Below are 21612 nucleotides of genomic sequence, written 5' to 3'. Positions count from 1 at the left end.
ATAAGCATTTTGAAATGCAATTTTGTACAGTTCGCAGAAGTTGAGCGCATTGCTGTTTGCTATTGTGTTTATTCGCACGCTTGCCGCTTCAGTTATTGTTTATGTAACTGGGCGCTGACTTGCAATATGTGCAAGGTGAATGTGAATATGAAATTGGATGCCACTCAACGACAGTTCAAAATTGCATGTGACTGCTTGTGACACGCGAGCAATCAAGAGAAAAAAAAGAGTTTTCCATAGCATACGCTTTATATGCGTTTACAATCGCATTGTACTATGCATTTTTGTTATTTGTGAAAGTGGCTTTCATATGCAGGGAATATGAATATGCATTTTCTTTGTCGCATCTTCCCCTTCGTCTTGATTGCTACTGCGTATGTGTCTGTCACTCATGCTCAATTTCATGCTCAATTGTCAATGTATGTATCATGATACATGGTCGTGAATTTGCTACATCCGTCCTTTCAGCGTTACCACTTCACGTCATATACTACTATATACAACCATGTGAACATACATACATACTACTTACAAATATATGTATGTACATATGCATGAATTTTTCGGGGAAAAAGCTTGCAGCTCGTCAAGTTCGTGCATATAACAGCTTTATGGTTTTCGTGTTTGAGATATTTGTACATTAACTGGAGCCCAACATTTCGATGCTAATAGTAATGCATTTGTCGAAACCATAGTGGCAAGGGTAATTGTAATGCCAATTGTAAAGGCATTGATAATTGTAATTGGTAGTGATATTAGTAAGGGTATTGGTAATGGGGATGCTGATGGTAATGGTACAGGTAATGGTAATGGCAATGGTAATGGTAATGGTAATGATAGTGGTAATGGTAATGGTAATGGTAAGGGTTATGGTAATGCTATGGCCATGGTACTGATAATGGTAATGATGATAGTAATGGTGCTGATAATGGTAATTGTTATGGTAATGGCATTGGCGATGGTAATAGAAGTGGTGATGGTAACGGTAACGGCAATATAATGGTGATGTTAATGGTAATGATGATGATAATGGTAATCGTACCGGTAATTTAACTGGAATCGCACTTTGACAAAAGTAAGGAACCTAATAAAGGATTAGTAACAGCTGAGCTTGAGGCCAGCCACGTTAAAACAATGACTAGTGAAGAGATAGAAAAAAACCCGGATGATTACTTACAAGAACTTTGACGGCCCCCATATACGTAACAAGTACAAGTAGTATAGAAGGTACAGACAATAAAGGACAGTGGTAGTCAGCAGCACCATCCACAAAGGCATCAAGGTTTCAAAGGACCCTGATCTAAGATTCAAAAACCAATTTGATTACGTTGGGAAAGATAGGAAATACGCACAGAGCGCGCTATCCGAGAATCAAATATCGACTGGATCAATTCCCCTTAATGTAACCAAAGTTCACATGCTCGTTTAGGAAATAAAAAACATCCGTCGTTCGTTTCAACTATACTTAAACCCCTTAAATAGAAATAAGTAGCATACCAAGCCATCCTGCAGCCAGTGGCGAAGCGAGCGGTACAGAGAATAGAGGAAGATAGAGAGAACTCTTTTTAAAATGAGGGAGAGAGATAAGGAAAGGCGTGAGTGGAAGGAGCTTGAAATGATGACTGAAGGAATCTGACCCGAAACCAGCGTCGAAGAGCTGTAGTGTATGTGGGAGCTGCTAAAGTGGGGTGCAACAATTAATACGGAACGATACCGACCACAACTCATCAAATTATACACTGATTTTGGCAACACGTTAAAACTCAATTAGAGAAAGTAACGGAAAAATTGTATATAATATATTTGCTTTCCAAAACATACCAGAAGATTGTAGTCTCAGTGCGCTATGCACATTCCATAAAAAGGGAGATCTTCGTTTTCCGCTAAATACACAAATACCGACAAAGAGGCTTCTCCTTAATATTGTGTATAATATCAGACCTGAAAAATCCAGAAGGCGCATATCTATTGGCTCTTTGATGGTTCGGAGGAGAACGGTGAGAGGTTTGCTCGATCTACCTAGCGACCGCAATGGATTATTATGCTGTTAAGCTTATTTGGGCTTCAGATCACAGTAAAACCGCTGGAAGCTGCATGCTCGATAAGCAGGCAGGACAGAGGGGAAACCTTGGGGAACTGCTCCCGAGAAGAGCTAGTCTGGGTGCTTCCCTGGCCTCGTGTGGTCTACTCGTAGAGAGATGGGCGTCTGGTCAGCTCAGCGGGCGTTGGGCGAAGAACTTGGAATGCAAGGAGGATAAATACTTCTGGTCACGTGTATACCGGGGGCGGTCCAGGGTACATCCAGTGGTGGGAGTTTTAACTGGCCAATGGCATGCGGTAAGGCTTAATATTATCGATAACCCCTATTGCATGGAGGACGATGTGGAATGTGGAATCATCTAAACACTTGCTGCTCTGGTATCCGGCTTTTGCGAACCTTAGGCTTAAGCACCTTGGGCCGCACTTTCTCCACACCCTCGATGAAATTTCAGGGATAAATTTCAGTTATTTGTGGAGCTTTATAGTGATCACAGAGCCGTAGTTGTCAACGCTCTTTTTTTCCTTCCCATCTGCATTCTTGCTTTGTCTCTTTTCCCTTCCCCTCATTAATAAAATGGTAAAATACTGCTGATTTCAAATTAAAATAAGTTGAAAGTTTCTTCTAAACTGAAGTGGTGGACTGTGGACTGGGTAGGAGACGTGGCTGTCAGCCAATCCTGACAATTTTTCAAACTTCTCCTTCCCTAAGTGAAAGTGTAGCATACGCCAAATTTCATCGAAATCAGAATACTATCAATTTTTGGCCGCAGCTTATATGCGAACGTTGCACTGTACGTCGCTTACTGACTATTACCTTATTTTTTATTACAACGCTTTTATCAACTTGCAATGTTGTGGCTCCAGAAACTTTCAATGTTGTGGATCCAGAAACTTTCAATGTTGTGTGTCCGACACCATAAAACCTTTGCTTTGCAAAGTTCCTATAAAAAAGTCTAGTGCATAGGGCGACATCTGTAGTGAATAGGGCGAGGTAGATGACATCTAGATGTCGCCCTATGTACTACGTTCGCTACAGCGGAAATAGACGACACGCCATTTCTTTAAATAAAATTAATTGGTGCTCGTTTGTATGTACATACATATGTAAATGCATGTGTGTGCACCTTTCTATTAATATCGTTGAATTACTTTAATATCTATCGCAAAATTTTATACAGACAAGACAAAAAAGTAGAAAATAAATAATATAAAAATATGAAATTTTTGTTGCATTTCTGTGTTCTCGCTTTCATTGGATGAAATGGTGTTTTAAATTAAAAAGGTCTCTTAATACAAAAGTGTTCCTTTTATACTCCCAAAGCACACTATATACTGCTACCTACCAACAATTTTTCATTTTTTCTTATAACCATGATGCTACAAATTCCTGTGCAACCAACACCTTAATTGAGAAAATGGACCGCCAGCATTTCGTTCATTGTTGCCTTATGTATGTTTGTAGGTTTTTTGTGTTCGTTGCCAATACCGTCGCCATTTTCTATTTACCGTTTATCACTTGGGGAATCTTTGCTACATTTTGTGTTCATTTTCAATTTTCTACTCTTATTATCGTACAAAACTGTTTCTTCAATCTGAAGCCTTTTTTTCTATCGGCGCTAACGAATAAATGTAAAAGAGAATAAATAAAAATGCGATTTTTCCATCGTCCATTTCTCGGTTACTGTGTTTCTTCTTTCAAATTGCCTTTTTTTTGTGTGGCAAACAGTCTTCTCATTGTTGTCCTTTTCATTAGAATTTTTTCTTGTTTTTTGCTTTGGGTCTATTGTCACCAGTCTCTTTCGTGTTTCCATTCTTTGTACCACTGTTCTAAGCTCTTTCTTGTTTCTTTTTTTTTCTTATTCCCTCTCTCACTTTGAAGTGAAAATGGCTTGGGTGTAACACATTTCTGGTTTATTTTACTTTCTTTTGAGTGTCTTCTGCTATTTGTTGCATTTTTTTGCTAAACATTAGATAGTGTTGTTGCTACCTGTTACTTGCCGCTGAGTTGAATACACAAAGCTGCTGGTTTTCTTTCTTTATATTTTTCCAACCGAACGCTTCTAGCTACATTTCTGCTAGATAATCCATCGCCGGACTGTGCACGTGGTTGGTAAAGAATTTCTGTGTGTTTTAAGAAAATGCTTTTATTTCCGACTTCATTTCGATTAAAGTGTTGAAATAAAATGTAATTTTAGAAAAAAAAAAATACAGTTTAAAAGCAATTATTTAAGGGGTTAATTTTTTTTTGGTTGCTTTATTAGGTTCTGTTAGTGGCGATATTTGTGGATGTTCTTGAAGTATGTTTAAATTTATATATATCTATGTGAATTATAGCAAAAAATTACTTCCTCCTGCAGTTTTAGTACACCGTACAAAGATTTCATAAGACTCAACGTAAAACTAAATTCCATAGGAATCGAGAATTTTGAACACTGCCACTTTTTAAACAGTAAGACTGCAAAGAGAGCAGAATATTCAACCTTCACAAAAATATCAAATATTGGTTGGTGAAGCTATCCGTGGCTTGTGTTTTTTTTTAATTTTACTATTGCGACAGAACGTATTCTAAATACAATACTCAATTTTATTGAACCGATGTATACAGAATCCTAAACAATATTAGGTATTTAGCCATTAGAGTAAATATTTTCTCAATTTGCTACCGACTATATACGACCTGAAGTTGAATGTCACATACTTTTCTTTGTTGTCCCTCCCATTGGGAGTGGACTGGGACGATGAACTTGATATATCTGCCTGTACACCGATGATTCCAAAAAAGAACGAATAGTTGGATAATCCCTGGGATTAAGAATAACAATCCATCTGCCCAATTTTGCAAGCGTTTTCCAGACAAAAGTATCTGGAGGCTGCCGTCTTATAGAACGTGGTGGTTTACATAACGTTGAGCGTGTAGCAATTTTCTTGCAGCGCCGGGCGGCTATTTAGACCTTGGCACCTGTCACAACAAGGTCGAAACTGATCAATCGAGAATCGGATATCATTCCCAATTGGAAGCGTAAATAGTGAAATCAAAGGTGGCGCACAATGGCAGGCTGCCCTATATCCAAACTCATGTGGCCGATGTGCAACAATAACAGACATATTAGCGGTATGTAGGCGTTAATGCGAACTGCAATTGCAACGATATAAAATGTGAAATCGCAACACCAATTCAGTTGAAAATCTCGCATCAGTCATTGCATTTAACTCTATACCTATCATAAGCAAATGCTCTGCTTCGAAGAGCTCTCAACACATAATAGTTGAGGTTCGGCGACTATTGCACAGTTCAAAAAAATTTGGTCGTCTTTTATCTCAAAAACGGGACCGACCTCGTCCTATGGAGTTTTAATGCTGATTTGAAGTGCATTTATAAAATTTATCTAGCATGTCCACTAGTTGAGAAGGAAAATGTTGAATTTTCAAGAAATAGTAAAAATGGCAAATTTCAAAAAAAATTTAAAAATAGAATTTGGACGTAGCTTTACAGAAGAACAAACCACGTATTAATGAAAATCCAATCCGTCTAATGGATTCTACTTCATTTCGATGCATTGAGTAGAAAGCGGTGGAAAATTAAAAAAAAAAACTTAGTAAAAAAAAAAAAAACACTAGCGAAGAACATGGCGACCGATTTCACCAAGTCATAGACAATTGCTGGACCTTGAAAAGCGATGATAATGTGATCCACAAAAAAAAAAAAAAATTTAGAGGATTTCATTCCAGAACGCGAAAAGTGTTAAGACACAAAAGACTGGCTAATGATGAAATTGGCATACATATTGACTTTTCAATGTTGATTTGTTTATGAAATCACTTCGTTTTTAAAATAAATTCACATACTGAGATTTTCGTATTTGTTAGAAAACAAGCGCATTCTATATAAGAACTGAGTTTTTGTAATTTTTCACTCGTTTCTAATTAACTCACTGACATGAAGTAGATAATTTTACTGACTTCTTCGTATCTATTCGTCTGATGATCCACTGAAATGAGAAGTTAATTTCATTTGTTTACTTAGTGGCTTCTAAAAGAATTTAGACTTTCTGTCGAAAGACTTCAAATATTCGCCATTGTACGCACGCATACATATCGTCGTCTAAAGTACAAGACCGCTTATCAAGATAATGCAAAACCGCGTATGTGAGATTGCGTAAATAATTTTTTAGAGAGCAAAAACAATCGGTAGTATTTTTCAGGATGAATGGACAAGGATTGAGCCAAGATCATCGGTGAGCAAATCCAATTTTTGGCAAAAAAATGTCAGTTATGCGCTTTTGCAGAAGGACGGATACGCGGTTTTGTACTTTACACGACGATATGTACATATGTATGTATGCACGTATTTTACTTTGTCTGCAATGAAGCCATAAAACTGACTATTGAAGTCTTGGACAACAGCTGCTGCTCAACTTTTGTGGTCATAATCAAGCGATTGAATTGACCATGGCAACAATTATCTTTTATATGTATCTACTAAGGTCCATGTATATATATACATACGTAGTCACATAATTAATAGAAACTACTTCTTTGTTGCAATCAGTGATGCCAACCCGGGGAGAATTTCCCGATTTTGGAGGATTTGGATTTGAATTTCTCGGGGCAATCGGGGGATGGCTTTAAAATTCAGGGGAATTTAATATACAAAAGATTTTTATTAGAAAATTCCTATTGAGCATAAAATTAAAACTTGTAATAACAATCTCCCACTACGGTTTTACTGATTTAAAACATAACGTAATTATTTTATGGAACTGTGTAGAAAATGGAACTGTGAAAAAATTGCAACCCTGCATAGCGACTTTTTTCACAAGAAGTTTACATTTGACACTATCATTTCTTACTTCGTTTTCGGCGCCAAGCCAATGTCTGACACGGTTTTTCCAAAATTAATTTTAAAAGACTGAAAACAGAAATAGTCTTGGCACAGATACTTTGGATGCAATTTAACTCGAAAAACAATTGTTTAAAAATAAAATCTCTCTTGATTTTAGTGCGACTTGAAGACAGTTACAAAATATCCTAAAGAAGTATATGATTCTAAGGAATAATCCATTTATTCCCAAAAAACACGGAATATACTGAGAAGTATTTGTTTATATATAATTAAAGAATACTGTCCTTATTACATATCCCATTATAATTAAATATATTTGCTGTGTTTTTTAATAAAAAGAGAATGAAGTGCATTAAATAACTAGTAAAAGTTATTTTTGGGGAATACCATTGAAAATAGGGGATTTTGTTTTCAGCAATTTTGGGTAAGTAGCCTAAAAAAAGTTGGCATCCCTGGTTGCAATCTTTGATAAGCCCTTTTGCGTAACCAGTGTCCGGCAGCCAGTAGTAACGTGAGGTTATGAGTGCTAAGTGTGCTATTTGTGCGTGTGTATTTTGACTGGCTGTAGACAAAGGCAGGACAAAAATTAAATTTTTAAAAGGAGTTTTCTCTATATGATAAAATATAGTTTGGTTTGCTAATCGCTAAATTATGTTAGCATCAGGGCACATATAGTGAAGTTTAGGCGTGATCAGAAGGCATTCTTGCCACTAAGTGATTGGCAGTATTCACCTCAGGACGCAATGTAAACTATTGATTAAATCAGCTAGATTATTTGTTTAGAGACGCAACGAGGTGACATCACAAGATATGAATTTCAACTTGTCACCGTGCTTCGCCGGGTTGGACAGCGAAATCGTGGTTGATCGAAGCTAACGCACACTAGGAGTGAAGCTGCGGGCCTTTAGATGCTATTTCCATGACTGCCACTTACGCAGGTTTCCCACTTGAGATTCTTGATAAGTGATTTACATACATAGCGATAAATTGTATGACCGTGAACGTTGTTGCTTCTTTTTTAGTGCTCTAAAAAATTTCATTGCCCCTAAAAGCCCTAAAAAAGTGATTTGGCCGTAAAAGTGTTTTGTTCTTATTTCTATTTTCCAATTAGCATTAATTTCTAATTTTAAACGGCGGCCCTGCAAATGTATCCCGCGCATTCTATGTAGCCACTTAATTCACTTTGGTTCGCATTGCTCTCCATTGTACACTTGAATGGCTTTATTAAGTCTGATTTATACCGAAAATCTAAATATACTAATAGCATGTACATACATACATACATACATAGATTTTTGTACATTAGGGTGGTCCAAAAATGCATGTGAAAAAGTATTAGTATGAATTTTTGTGTTCTCGCCCTTAGGAATGTTCTATACCAAAAAAATATACCCCTTTTAATTTTGAAACTAAAATATATTTAGAGGTCGCTCAAAGCGCTCAAAGTTTTCCATGTATCAATGTGAGAGCACTCAAATTCCGACTTTACTTAATTGAACCACCCTAATGTACATACATATACATATGCATGTTTACTTGCAATTTATATGCCTACAATCGGGCTCGTTTGAAGAGCCTCCAGCAACAAGTGGCATGCGGCATGGCGGCCATGAAGGCGTCAAACATGCGCCGCGCGACCACATCACAAAGGATCATAAAGCAAAGTTGAAATGTGATATGGCTGAAGTATAAAAATGCACAAAAAAAAAAAACAGACAAAAATAAAATGCGTAGAATAAATATTTGTTAGACAAACATGAAATAAATCGATGTGCTTTGTTTGTGCGAAGAAAATGTGTAAATGGAAAAGCAAGTATTGCCCAAGGTCATTGAAGATTGGCGATTTGAGTGCCACGCGTTTCATAGAAACAAATGAGAGACACAGAATTTATTCGTGCCATTGAGTGCTGTGTATTTTTATGACAGGAAAGTAATTTGTTGATGGAATTGGTGATATGAAAATCAACAAAAAAAAAAATCAAAATAAAAAAAAAAATGAAATGCACACATATGTATGTATATATCTTTGTATATTTTTTTAAACAGAACTATTTACATAATGTAAAAAAATACTAATTGAGCACTTGGTTCATACATATATAAATTATAGGTTGTTACATTTCGAGGTTACCCTTGAACAATTCGATTAAATTGGTTTCTTCCTTTAAACATTCTTTCACGTATAGGTTGGTTGTTATATAGATAGATATATTCCGACCCAAAACTTAAATTAATAATCCTTCAATAGCAAATATGTATTCCCTGGCAATGTCAGCACTTTCTTTTTTTTTTTGAATATCCACTATTTATTGCAATCTGCATTTTTTACATTTAGCAGTTGATTTATCTTAACTCCTAATTTTCTAAAGGCATTGGTGGAATGCGCCAACTTCTTGTTCATAATCAGTTACATCATTGATGCAGTAGACCTGTTGTTGATTTTCTCTTAAGTCGGGTAAAAATATTGAGTGGGATGTTAACTCTGTTATGAGTGGGTTGGGTTGACTTAGTAGTCTCAAGTTGTATGATGTAGATTGTTTTTTAATTTCTTCTGGAACGGGAGAATCTTCAGATCTTGGGGGAGTTGGGTATTTGCGACATTACACAGTGAGTTGACAATCATCCTCAGAGTTTTTGTTTGGAATATTTGTAGTATTTCAATATTGGAATTTGAAGCTGTTCCTCACAGCTGGATACCGTAAGTCCAAATCGGTTTTATGGTTGTTGAGTAGAGTAGTAGTTTGTTTTCTAGTGATAATTGAAAAAGTCGATTTATGAGCCAATATAAGTTTCTGAGTTTTAGTCCGAGTGCCTTGCGTTTTGTAAATATATGCGTCTTCCATGTAAGTCTTCGATCGAAATGCAATCGGAGAGAGTAAATGTTACTTGAACTGATTTCGTTTCGTTAGACTTGATTCGCCAGTTTTTTAGTCACTGAGTGATTTTATTTAGGCCTTTTTAGAGTTTTTGGGAAGCCAACTGGGGAGAGCCGTCAACTGCTAAGATAACAGTATTATCAGCAAAGGTATCAATGGTGGCTATTTCTAATGCGGGTAGGCCGTATGTATAGAGTAGGTATTGTATGGGACCCACGACGCTGCCATGTGATACTGTCATAAAGTTTAGAATCTTCCGTACCCTGTTTAACAAGAAAATAGCGATTCTTCTGGTATGACTGCAGAAATATATAGTAGTTTATAGGGAGTGTGGTTTTTATATTATAGAGTAAGCCATTGTGAGAATCTAGAAAGGCAGCTGCGCAGTATTTGGTTTTCTCAAATGCTGAGCATATTTTCTCAACAAGCCGGTGTACTTGTTCGACAGTGCTGTCGCTTTTCCTTAAACCAAATTGATGGTGGGGTATGAAATATTGTTCTTCTATAATTGGAGATAGCCTTTTTAGAAAAAGCACTTCCATGATTGTGAAGTGATTGGTAGTAAATTAATAGGTCGGCACAATTCAACTTTCTCTGTATTTTTTCCGGGTTTGAGAATCATCTTCACCTGTATTAAAGAAGTAGGAGATTAGTAATGCACGCCTGGGGTAGTTAATGCAGATTGAGGTAGAATTTGACTTTTTACTTGCTTGCTGGCTTCCAGAGCGAGGGTAATCAGTTGCTGCAGTTGCATCAATATTGTGAAAGTAATTGTGTATTTGAGCATTTCGTTTAGCTTTTTATACCTTTCATGAGCATTAAATGGTATTATAACCTTGGTCCGATGTTTGCAAGTACCAGAATAAGAAGAGATAGACCCATAAAAATGTATACTTAAATGATCAGAACATCGAGCTGAGTCGATTTAGCCATGTCCGTATGTCCGTCTGTCTGTCTGTCTGTCTGTCTGTCTGTCCGTCTGTTTGTATGCAATCTAGTCTCTCAGTTTTCGAGATATCCGGATGAAATTCGGTAGGTGGGTGTATTTTTATAATGTATTAATCATTTGTCGGAACCGGAAGAATCGGACCACTATAAGTTATAGCTCCCATACAACTGATTGTTCAGATATAAGATTTTTCGTTATAACTCTCCATTTAAGTGGATAGAAACATGAAATTTTGCACTTTTGTCACTAATTATCAAAACAATACTTTCAGTGAAAATGGCGAAGAGAGGGTCGCTATAACCTATAGCCTCCATACAACTGATTGTTCAGATATGATATTCCTTGTTATAACTTCTCCATATATGCAGCTAGAAACATGAAATTTCGCACTATTTTCACTCATTATCAACAGAAAGTTTACAGTGAAAATAACAAACTCCTCCATTTATGCAGCTGGGAACATGAAACTTCGCAATATTCCCACCCATTATAATAAAAATAGTTACAGTGAAAATGGCGAAGATCGGGTTGCTATAACCTATAGCCTTCATACAAATGATTGTTCAGATATGATATTCCTTGTTATAACTCCTCCATTTAAGCAGCTAGAAACATGAGATTTCGCACTATTTTCACTCATTATCAACAGAAAGTTTACAGTAAAATTAACAAAGATCGGGTCACTATAACATATTTATTGCCCCCATAAAACTGATTGTTCAGATATAGGGCTTTACTGTAAAACTCCTTTATTTGGACAGCTAAAGTCGATAAATTTCGTAAGCTATTCTATAAAGAATAATACAAAGTCTACTGAGAAAATCGGTTTACATACCGATCACACAGCAGTGAAAATCACTTAGATTGGTGCTATATAAGGTACATCTTCCATACCTCTGATTGTTTAAATATGATATTTTATATATGTATCTATCTCCTCTATCTATGTATCCTGTGAATATATAAATTTTTTCAAATGCAGTTATCTGCTAAAGTAAAATTTTCAGATGTTCATAAAAGGTATGAAGCCTTCGGCATAGCCGAAGACAAAGCTGGTCTTACTTGTTTTTTAATATATTTGAGTTCTATTATGAGTGCATTTAATCGCTATTTGTCCGCGGAGTATCTGGTTTGTTGTCACCTTCTTCCTTGCAGCCTTGCCTTAGCTTGTGAAGAGATTGTTGTACTTTCTCTCTTCTTAGTAGGAGCGGTTGAATAGCAGGCAGAAGTTAAAGTTCGCAATGGCCATAGCGATATCTGCTTCAGATTTTAGGGCAAGTTTTAAACTTATATTAGAAGTTACCACTCGTTGAAATGAATTCCAGTCGGTTTTCAGATTGTATAGCCTATACATTTTGGGGTGATTCAGTAAAGTTTCTATTGAGTTCAACCAAAACAGGATCCCTCCCAGAAGATAATTCGTAGTACGAGCTGCATGATACTACACTGGATGCTATAACTTTGGCAACGAAAAAGTCGATTAGGTCGGGGGTTTTCTTTTGGTCCGGTGGCCAGTATGCAGGTGCACCTGAGGAAGAGGGGGGCAGGTTAAGGTTCGTTATTGCAGCGTACAACTGTCGCCCCTTAGGTGTGATTAGACGAGATCTTTAAAATATCCGGCAGCTAGCAATCTATTGCCGAATGTTTTAAAGAACTTTTCATATTCTTATTTGTTGATTGAATGTCTGGGGGGATATGAATTGCGGATATTGTTAACGGGCCCTTTATATCTTCAACGATAATACTGGTGGCCTGAATATAGCTTCTGTACGGTACGAATTTATATGAGTATGCTTTGGCAGCCAACTTGCGCTCCATATTACTATTTTTAGGGGACCGAAGACGAGTAGTTTTTGGTCGTAAGGGTAACGAGGAGATTCTTCACTGTTGTGATTTGTTACATGACTTGCTTTAGCAGACCTATCATTTCCTGCATCGCGTTCGTGTTTTGGGATTTCGTTACAGTTTTACTTATAGTTTATGGGGGAAGTTTGACACCTGGAAAGTAAGAAAGCATTTGATTCGGATTTGATTGTGAGACACCAGGAACTGGTCTTTATTGCACTTCATTTTCTGGGCGCTAGTGTTCGTTGGTGTTTTTTTTTTCCTTAAAGCTGGGTATTTAATTTTTTCCATGTTCTTATAAACCGAAGAACCTTTGTAGTTTGCTGGGTGGTAACCGTCGCAATGAGCGCATTTGACGTCATCTGACCGCGTTTTTCGTTAGAATTCTGCAGATACATATGTATGTATATGTCTCCCTGCGCATTTAATGCACACAGGTTTTCTCTGGCAGGATGCTTTCGTGTGACCATACTGTTGGCAGTTTCTACATGGGGAATTTCTTTGGGGCGCGGGGGCTCGTAGTGACATAGATGAGTGGTCGAGGTTTTTTTCTTACTCAGTGGAACATACATTTTATGTCCAAACCGGGGATGCCACCTCCATTAAGGCTAACCCATAGAACGCCATAAGCTTTGAACAATCTTAATTTTCTTTTTGTTTTTACTACATTGATAAGAATAGTGGATGCACTCGCTTCGAAAAGGTAAAAGACAAAGATGAGCTTTCCAACTTGTTTGCATTTCTTGTTCTTTCTTCAGAATTTGTATCTACATTCACATGTATGTACATCCTAGTGTAATATATGAAATGCATTAATGTTTGACCACGTATAAAAGGGTACTTTCAAAGGACAATTTGTGAAATGGAAGGACAAAATAAATTTTTAGAGAAATAAATGAAAGTCAAAGGACAGCATCATGATAAAAACCCTTTTTGTATAGTTTGTCAATTTTTTATTATTTATCAAGAATTGGAATTCTAGCACAGGAATCAAAAGCTCTTTTCTTGATAAATTATCAAGATTGAAAATACTATTGACAAGCGTTTCGAAATTGAAATTTCGTATGAAAAATATAAATTTTGCATATTAAAAAATTTGTTTCTATTATTAAAAACTGCATGTGCCGGCCTTCGAACCTGCGACACACAAAATTTATAGCCGACATCTCTACCTACTCGGCTACGGCAGTCAAACGCTTTTTTGCTTTTAAGTTCATACTTTTCATATGTGACAGTGAAATCAGTTCCACACATATGAAAATCATGAAATAAATATTGACAGAGAGTGCGCTGGAAGATTTTACTTAATAAAAATAGTAATAAAATTTATTTGCAATTATTTGCAATGGAGAGAACACAGAATTAAGCGGTAAATATCCACCCCTGATTGCCATTTTATCGTAAGCGACAAAAGGTAAATTTTACAGGAGAGATTTTTTTTAAATTTTCCCTTAAATTGGATGTAAATAGACAACAACATTATTTAATGCTAGCTTTCTAATAGGACAATTTATTTTTTGCATACCCTATTGTCTATAGGTAAAATGGCTCTTACGATATATTTCTTGAACATGTTGGGATAGTTTTTATGTTGTATAATATGGACATTTATAAACGCAGGGCTGCTGGTACTTTAGGGATTGTTTGAAAAAACTGAATTTTAAGAAAATTATTTAAATAAAAACACTGCCAATCAGCAGAATAAGCTCAACATATTTTCAACTTTAACTGTTTGGTGCATCTACTAGATTGTCCACAAATTTTCTTCGTGGAGACAATCTTAAAGCTCATTCAATTCTCTAACAATCTAAAATAACAATTTAAATGACGCTACTACTTGGTATTTTTTGACTTTTTTTTTAAAGAATGAGACAAAAGTAAAATTTAATTTATGACCAGAATTTATGAACACTCATGTTAGGGAGATTTTTGGCAAATTTCGAAAACAACTGTTATATTTCTGGACTCGTTGTTAAATCTTGCTATTGGAGAATAAAATTGCTAAATGTAAACTTTCAATCCCGAGAATAAAATCAACCACTGCAATTTTATAAAAAGAAGACTGAAACAAAAACAAAAACAAGTAAGATCATGAACATCTGAAAATTTTACTTTAGCAGATTACTGCATTTGAAAAAATTTATATATTCACAGGATACATAGATAGAGGAGATAGATACATATATAAAATATCATATTTAAACAATCAGAGGTATGGAAGATATACCTTATATAGCACCAATCTAAGTGATTTTCACTGCTGTGTGATCGGTATGTAAACCGATTTTCCCAGTAGACTTTGTATTATTCTTTATAGAATAGCTTACGAAATATATCGACTTTAGCTGTCCAAATAAAGGAGTTTTAGAGGAGGCAATAAATATGTTATAGTGACCCGATCTTTGTTAATTTTACTGTAAACTTTCTGTTGATAATGAGTGAAAATAGTGCGAAATTTCATGTTTCTAGCTGCATATATGGAGAAGTTATAACAAGGAATATCATATCTGAACCATCTTTTGTATGAAGGCTATAGGTTATAGCGACCCGATCTTCGCCATTTTCACTGTAAGTATTTTGTTGATCACGGGTGGAAGTATTGCAAAATATCATGTTTCTAGCTGCATAAATGTAGAAGTTATAACGAAAAATCTCATATCTGAACAATCAGTTGTATGGGGGCTGCAGGTTATAGTGACCCGATCTTTGTTAATTTTACTGTAAACTTTCTGTTGATAATGAGTGAAAATAGTGCGAAATTTCATGTTTCTAGCTGCATAAATGTAGAAGTTATAACGAAAAATCTCATATCTGAACAATCAGTTGTATGGGGGCTGCAGGTTATAGTGACCCGATCTTTGTTAATTTTACTGTAAACTTTCTGTTGATAATGAGTGAAAATAGTGCGAAATTTCATGTTTCTAGCTGCATAAATGTAGAAGTTATAACGAAAAATCTCATATCTGAACAATCAGTTGTATGGAACCTATAACTTATAGTGGTGCGATTATTCCGGTTCCGACAAATGATTAATACATTATAAAAATACACCCACCTACCGAATTTCATCCGGATATCTCGAAAACTGAGAGACTAGATTGCATACAAACAGACGGACAGACAGACAGACAGACAGACAGACAGACGGACAGAGGGACATGGCTAAATCGACTCAGCTCGATGTTCTGATCACTTAAGTATACATTTTGATGGGTCTATCTCTTCTTATTCTGGTACTTACAAACATCGGACCAAAGTTATAACACCATTTCACGCTCATGAAAGGTATAATAATTATTATTATTAAAGCCATAAAAATTGTTTTCTCAAAATAAAAAATGCATATATCTGTACTTATATTTTATTTTTAAATGATTATAATCAAACAAATTATAGGAAAATTGAAAAAAAAGATACTCCGCTGCCCAAGGCGTCGACATCAGGTCTCTCGAATAGAACGCCAGTGGTTTGGCCACTCGACCAATATTGAGGCAGCGCCAGCAAAATGACATACAAGTGCTTTCTGTCGATAGAGCTTTTCGCGGTATATAAGTTGGAAAAGAAGCTATTTTTGTAAAACTTTTGTGCCAGAACAAAGAAAAAAATATTTCAAACTCTATTGCCTTTTACGAATTGTCTTACAAAAGACTTTCGACTATAATATCATAGCGAGAATTGCCCTATTATTTCCATAGCAGACTGAGTACCACCAAAACATTAAAATAATTAAAAGAATTGATTGTTAAAGTAGAAACCAATTTAGACTAAAAGCTTTCGCTTAGGTGAAAAAGAGTGAACTTGTGCTCCACTTCCACCCATTCCATTACTCTTAAAAATATTTTTTCGCACAAAAAACTGCCACTCACCATAGCTACTCGTGCTTGCTTTCGCTCTCTCACGCTACCAGTCAAAGGTTGCATAAATTTTGCATACTAAAATTGCTCTGCCTATTGTCCTAAATGCAATTATATTGTTTGCGCGACAATCGCGCCCCCACAATAACCCAAAGTTCAAAGGTGAAGTGCTGCCGCTGACGTTGGCTTATGCCGACTTCCAACTTTTAATTTACGCACAACAATAAAAACAAGGAAAACAAAAATTGAAAGGAGCCACTGAAACAAATGTCACTAACAAATTCATGCATAAGTATAGCGGCTGCTGGCGGTGGATGAGGGAGATATGAATATTTGCGCGCTTTGTTTCTGTGTAATTCAGCTTAAGTTCACTGCTGATGTCGTCGAGAATGCAACAACGGCAATGACTTAATCAAAAGTGAAAAAGCAATTAATTAAATTTCACTTCAAAAGCGAACGCCAATATGAACCGCAAACAAGTCGCTTAGCATCGCTTCAATGTAATTACTAAATACTTGATGAATGCACAAATTTCTATTTTCTAATTTCTAGTTTCCAACAATTCGGTACTCACCAATTATTGTGATGAGTATCACCAGGCCCAGCACAACCGATGTGGTTGCCATTCGCAGCAATTCACCAAAATCCTCATCGCTTGCGGTCGCATTGCCGCTGGTCGCATTACCAACGCTGCTATTCAAGATAAGGTCACTTCCGTTGTCGTCGCTGTCGAAGAGCAAACTCGTACCATTCCCACTGGTGTCCGCCTCCAGCAGCAGTGTGTCGTTGATTAGCATCGCACCGAGGCCAACGGCGACGCCGCTATAGAAATTCTCCGCTACCGTTGTCGCTGTCGCTGTGGCAGCCGCTTTGGCAGCAGTCAGCACTGTGGTGGCAGTTGTGATGAGGGCGGTGTTAAGCGTCGGCACAGCGTAGGAAGAAGCAGCGAGCATGGTGTGCGGCGGCTGATGATGGAAGTGACGTGGTGCACGTGGCGATTGCCCTCGACTATCGTCTATGCTATCGCTCCCCACAGCATTGTAGGTGCTATAGCTGATGGAGCTGTGACTGGAAAGGGGACCATGTTTGTGGCTGAGACCCGCTATGTCGGCTGTCGTCGTCGTCGCTTCTGTGGTCGTGGCAGTGGCAGTGATGCTGGTGGTGTTGGGTGCATTTGCAGCCATTCTGTGCAGGCTGCTGCTTTGATTATAGTGCTCAACGAACTGGTGCTGCTGGAAGTTATAGGGAAGCATCGTTTGTGAAAGAGTTGGCCTCCTGGTCGGTGAGCGTCTGTATGCGCGGCTCTCCGTATTGCTATTGTTTCGGTTGCTTTTGGTGCTACGCCGCGTTGGAACGTTAATGTGGGAGGAGGCGATGACGTACGAGCTGCTACCACTCTTGTCGCTTCTGCTGATATTGCTTCTGCTGCTGCTGCCGCCGCCGCCGTCCCCAATGTAAATGTAGTCGTGTGCATCTGTAAAGAAAGGAAATTGAATAGACTCAGTCATTCGAAATTTCTGCCACCCACAACTTATCTAATCTAAAGCGCACCAGTAAAGTATGACTTACTTAATTGAAAGTGAATGAGAGTCTGTTGTAAAGGGGAGAAGGGGGGGGGGGATTGGTGGTACGGCCGATATTTTATTGTGCCTGTGGCCGCGAATGAGGCTTATTTGTCTGTGTCACAGACAATCCATAAATATGGCGGCGATGATGACATGGAGATTTTCATGATGCCAGCTGGCATAAATTATGTACTTTGCTGTTGTTGCTATTGTTGGCGTTTATTAGCCCCAAGGTAAATGCAAAAAGCAAAGAAATTAAAACATGATTTATTTGTTTTGCATGATTTTTATTTTTTTTTTTAGAATTGGTCAAGGTAATACTCAATTTATATTTTCTGCAATTTTTGCCAATTTTCATGCATGCCTACATTTTACTCTTATTTTTAGTTTCTTTTCTGCATTTTTGCTAAACTTTTCTTTTGTCATTTGTACACTTTTGGTTATATTTTTCATTCCTTTTCTTCTATTGATTATTTTACTTCGCCTTGTCGGCGGCACCCTCTCTATCATGCTAATTTTAGTTTACCTTTTTTCAACTCAGCATTCTTTCCAATTTTGAGGCTCAAACCGGAATTAACCGGAAAAAAAATTATGGCAAACAAAAACGATGCGATTAAGGCGAAAAATGTGGGAATTGTCATCGGCCAGTAATGAAATTGCGTTGCTCAGCCATTAAGGATTTTCGCCTGTGCGTGTGAATGCGTGCATGCAATTGCGGTTGCCGCACCCAAATGCTGTTCTAAGATAATAATATCTCGCCTCTGCATGGAGAATATTGGACCAAAATGCCGCATTTTTGAACGCAAAATACGGTATTTTGTTGATAATGTAGGCGGCAAAGGGTTGTCTGCCGTTTTGTGTTTGGGATTAGTGTAGTGCTGATGGTTTTAGAAAAGTTTACTTTCTTAAGGACAGCTCGACGACTAACTAACTTAAAAATTTCTTTTGTAGCTTACAGCTACAGAAATCACGATGCGTAAATAAAATGTTGAGCAATAAGGATTAAAATAATACCTTAAAGTTTTAGTAATTTTACACATTATTGGCGTGCTTTTTTGATGTCTATTGTTGTTTGCAGCGAAAATTTAATTTTAAAAGTCACAACCACGTTTTTCTTCTTGGAAAACTGTAGGCATCACAAAACGAATTTTGAATCAAACACAATAAAGGAGTGACCAAGGCGTAGCTTCTGAGGGCCTGGTGGTGCCTTGCCAAACAGTCAAATTTACCAAAAATCTTGTTATACCTGCAAAAAGTTTCCATTAATATTTTTTCACTATGAAATTGAAATTTTTCGACCAATCTTCATACTAGAAGTTCGTATTTGAAATTGTATGTATATCACACGTTTAACAATCTACAGAACTATTTCAAAATTTAAATTTTGTGGAAAAATGTAATCAATGTTTGATCAATTCATACAGTTAGTATACTAAAATATAGATGAAAAGACAAATAAATATCTTCGCCAGTTTTGGGAAGCTAAATTTTCTGTTAGGCTGAATATATTCTCCTTATCAAGCTTTTTAATTGTTCGACGAAATCTCAACGAAAGTATTGAGAATCATTACAGATATACCAACTCTAGCTATACTAATTACCAATGAGGCTTGCTGGAGCGCTTTGTGTCTCAACAACTTACCGCACATAAGTACGCTTGATTGTTTAAAATCATTATTTAAGGATCCCGTCAAACTCACGGAAAAAGTGGTACGGAATTGTCCTTCAACAAGCCTTGAAATGTAATAGTTCCTGAAAGTAACACTTGCAGAGTCTGGTATATGATGGGTGAATGCTCCGAGATGGCAACACTGGGCCACGTGTTAGGCTCCATTAAAATCCCCGGGCACTTACAAAACTACATCTGGGCTTATGGACAACTGCAAATCTTTAATGAACCAGTTAAGTAACAGGGCAACTCTTTGGTGCGACTTTGTGGATTTTGATGTCAACGAAAGAGCTGACGCTCTCGAAAAGCCTGAGTACATATGGGGCGCATATGGACCATTGCCCTTCTGTGGTCCGTCAAAAGTATACACAGTAGAGCTCCTAAGGGAAAAGGCAATATAAGAAATTTATAATTCCTTAAGGGGAACTCGGAACGGCTTATGAATTTTAGTCGAGAGCATCTGAGGACTTTCCAGGCTACCTGACAAAACCAAAGGTTTTGTAACAAATGTATTATGCGATTGTCCATGTATCTTAGGTCTGAGAGCTGATATCGTCTCTGTCAGGAATCTGGAACATGACACCCTCTGAAATGCTTAACTTCATAAATGGCCTATGGCTGGAGTGAACTTCTATGGGGCCAGCTCAATATATGCTACCATGTAGGTCGATTTAATTTCCACTCGTAATAGTAATGCAATCTACTCAATTTAAGTATAATATTAAAATATATACTTGGTCGGTATTACAGAGAATTTAACTTACTAAAGTTATCATTATAAAATATTTGGTAAACAAAACACTCGGCACACATTTTTATTTGTAAAAAATTTTAGTAATTAAATCTATAGGTAAAATATATTTTGGTATTTTTTTTTTGTAATTTTGGTACACCTTTTGGTACACAAAAAAAAGAAGTAAGTGGCAACCTGGATTCTATCACTTAAAATATTGATATTGACAGGCAATGTCTGTGAAGTTGGCAAACAATATGATGCAAGAGGACAAAAAAAAACTGGTCTGAGTAGTTGTTCAATAGTTCTAGAGTTCCTGTAAATTAAAAAGAAAGTTCTGCAAAATTGGCGAACAAATTTTTTCCAAAAAGTCGAAAAAGCTGGATATTTCAAAAAAGAAAAACATAAAAATTAAAACTGTTCTGAGTAGCTTTTCAGTAGTTCAATAGACTCTAAAAAGGGAAAAGAAAGTTTTGCAAAATTACGCGGAAGAAAACTAAAAAAAAAAAACGAAAAAGCTAAATAAAAAAACTGTTCTGAATAGCTTTTCAATTGTTCTAGAATTCTTGGAAAGCAGACAACAGTTCTTCAAAAATACGCAAAAATATTTTTTTTTCGAAAAAGTTAAACCAATAAAAATTAAAACTGTCTTGAGTAGCTTTCCGATAGTTCTAGAGTTCCTGAATTGGAAAAAAAGTTCTGCAAAATTACAGCGAAAAAAGGATTTTTTTTCCAAAAAAGTCGAAAAAATTTTAATGTTTGAAAAAAAAAAAGAAATAAAAACTGTTCTGAGTAGCTTTTAAATAGTTATAGAGTTTCTGAGAAAAAAAAATTTCTGCAGAATTACGCCGAAAAAACATTTTTTTTTTTCAAAAAGATTGATAAAGTGACATTTTCGAAAAAAATTAAAACTGTTCTAAGTTGCATTTCAGTAGTTGTAGAGTTCCTGAAAAGATTTAGTTCTTATCATTTTCAAAAATTAATCGTATTCGACTTAAAAAAAAAATGATTTTTTTCGGTAATTTGCAGATTTTTTTTTTTATTTCACGAAATGTAGAACTATTTTAATGCTACTAAGGACAGTTTTAATTTATATTTTTTTCTAACATTAGATCTTTTCGACATTTTTATACCCGAGCGCACTTGTGCACAAGGGTATATTAATTTTGTTCACATAACGGTTGTTTGTAACAGCCAAAACGAATCGAGATAGATATAGACAAATGTATACATAAATG

At 36.4% G+C, this 21612-nt stretch overlaps 1 protein-coding gene across 1 annotated transcript in view; it reads right to left on the bottom strand.

The window, feature by feature from the left end:
- The window catches only part of 5-HT1A (5-hydroxytryptamine (serotonin) receptor 1A), a 175190-nt gene extending 157953 nt beyond the window's left edge, over positions 1-17237 (bottom strand). Inside the window, exon 1 of the mRNA XM_017615498.1 lies at positions 16982-17237. Within this exon, the coding sequence (XP_017470987.1) occupies positions 16982-17204 (223 nt within the window). The 5' untranslated portion in view covers positions 17205-17237. The remainder of the gene's footprint in view (positions 1-16981) is intronic.
- Between the last annotated feature and the right edge of the window lie 4375 nt (positions 17238-21612).

This window comes from Rhagoletis zephyria, unplaced genomic scaffold (genome assembly GCF_001687245.7).
Source record: "Rhagoletis zephyria isolate East Lansing unplaced genomic scaffold, Rhagoletis_zephyria_1.1 Rzeph_scaffold_00022, whole genome shotgun sequence".
Classification (NCBI taxonomy): domain Eukaryota; kingdom Metazoa; phylum Arthropoda; class Insecta; order Diptera; family Tephritidae; genus Rhagoletis; species Rhagoletis zephyria.
Note: the sequence above shows the minus strand (reverse complement) of the source record. Positions and strands in the feature narration are given on the sequence as shown.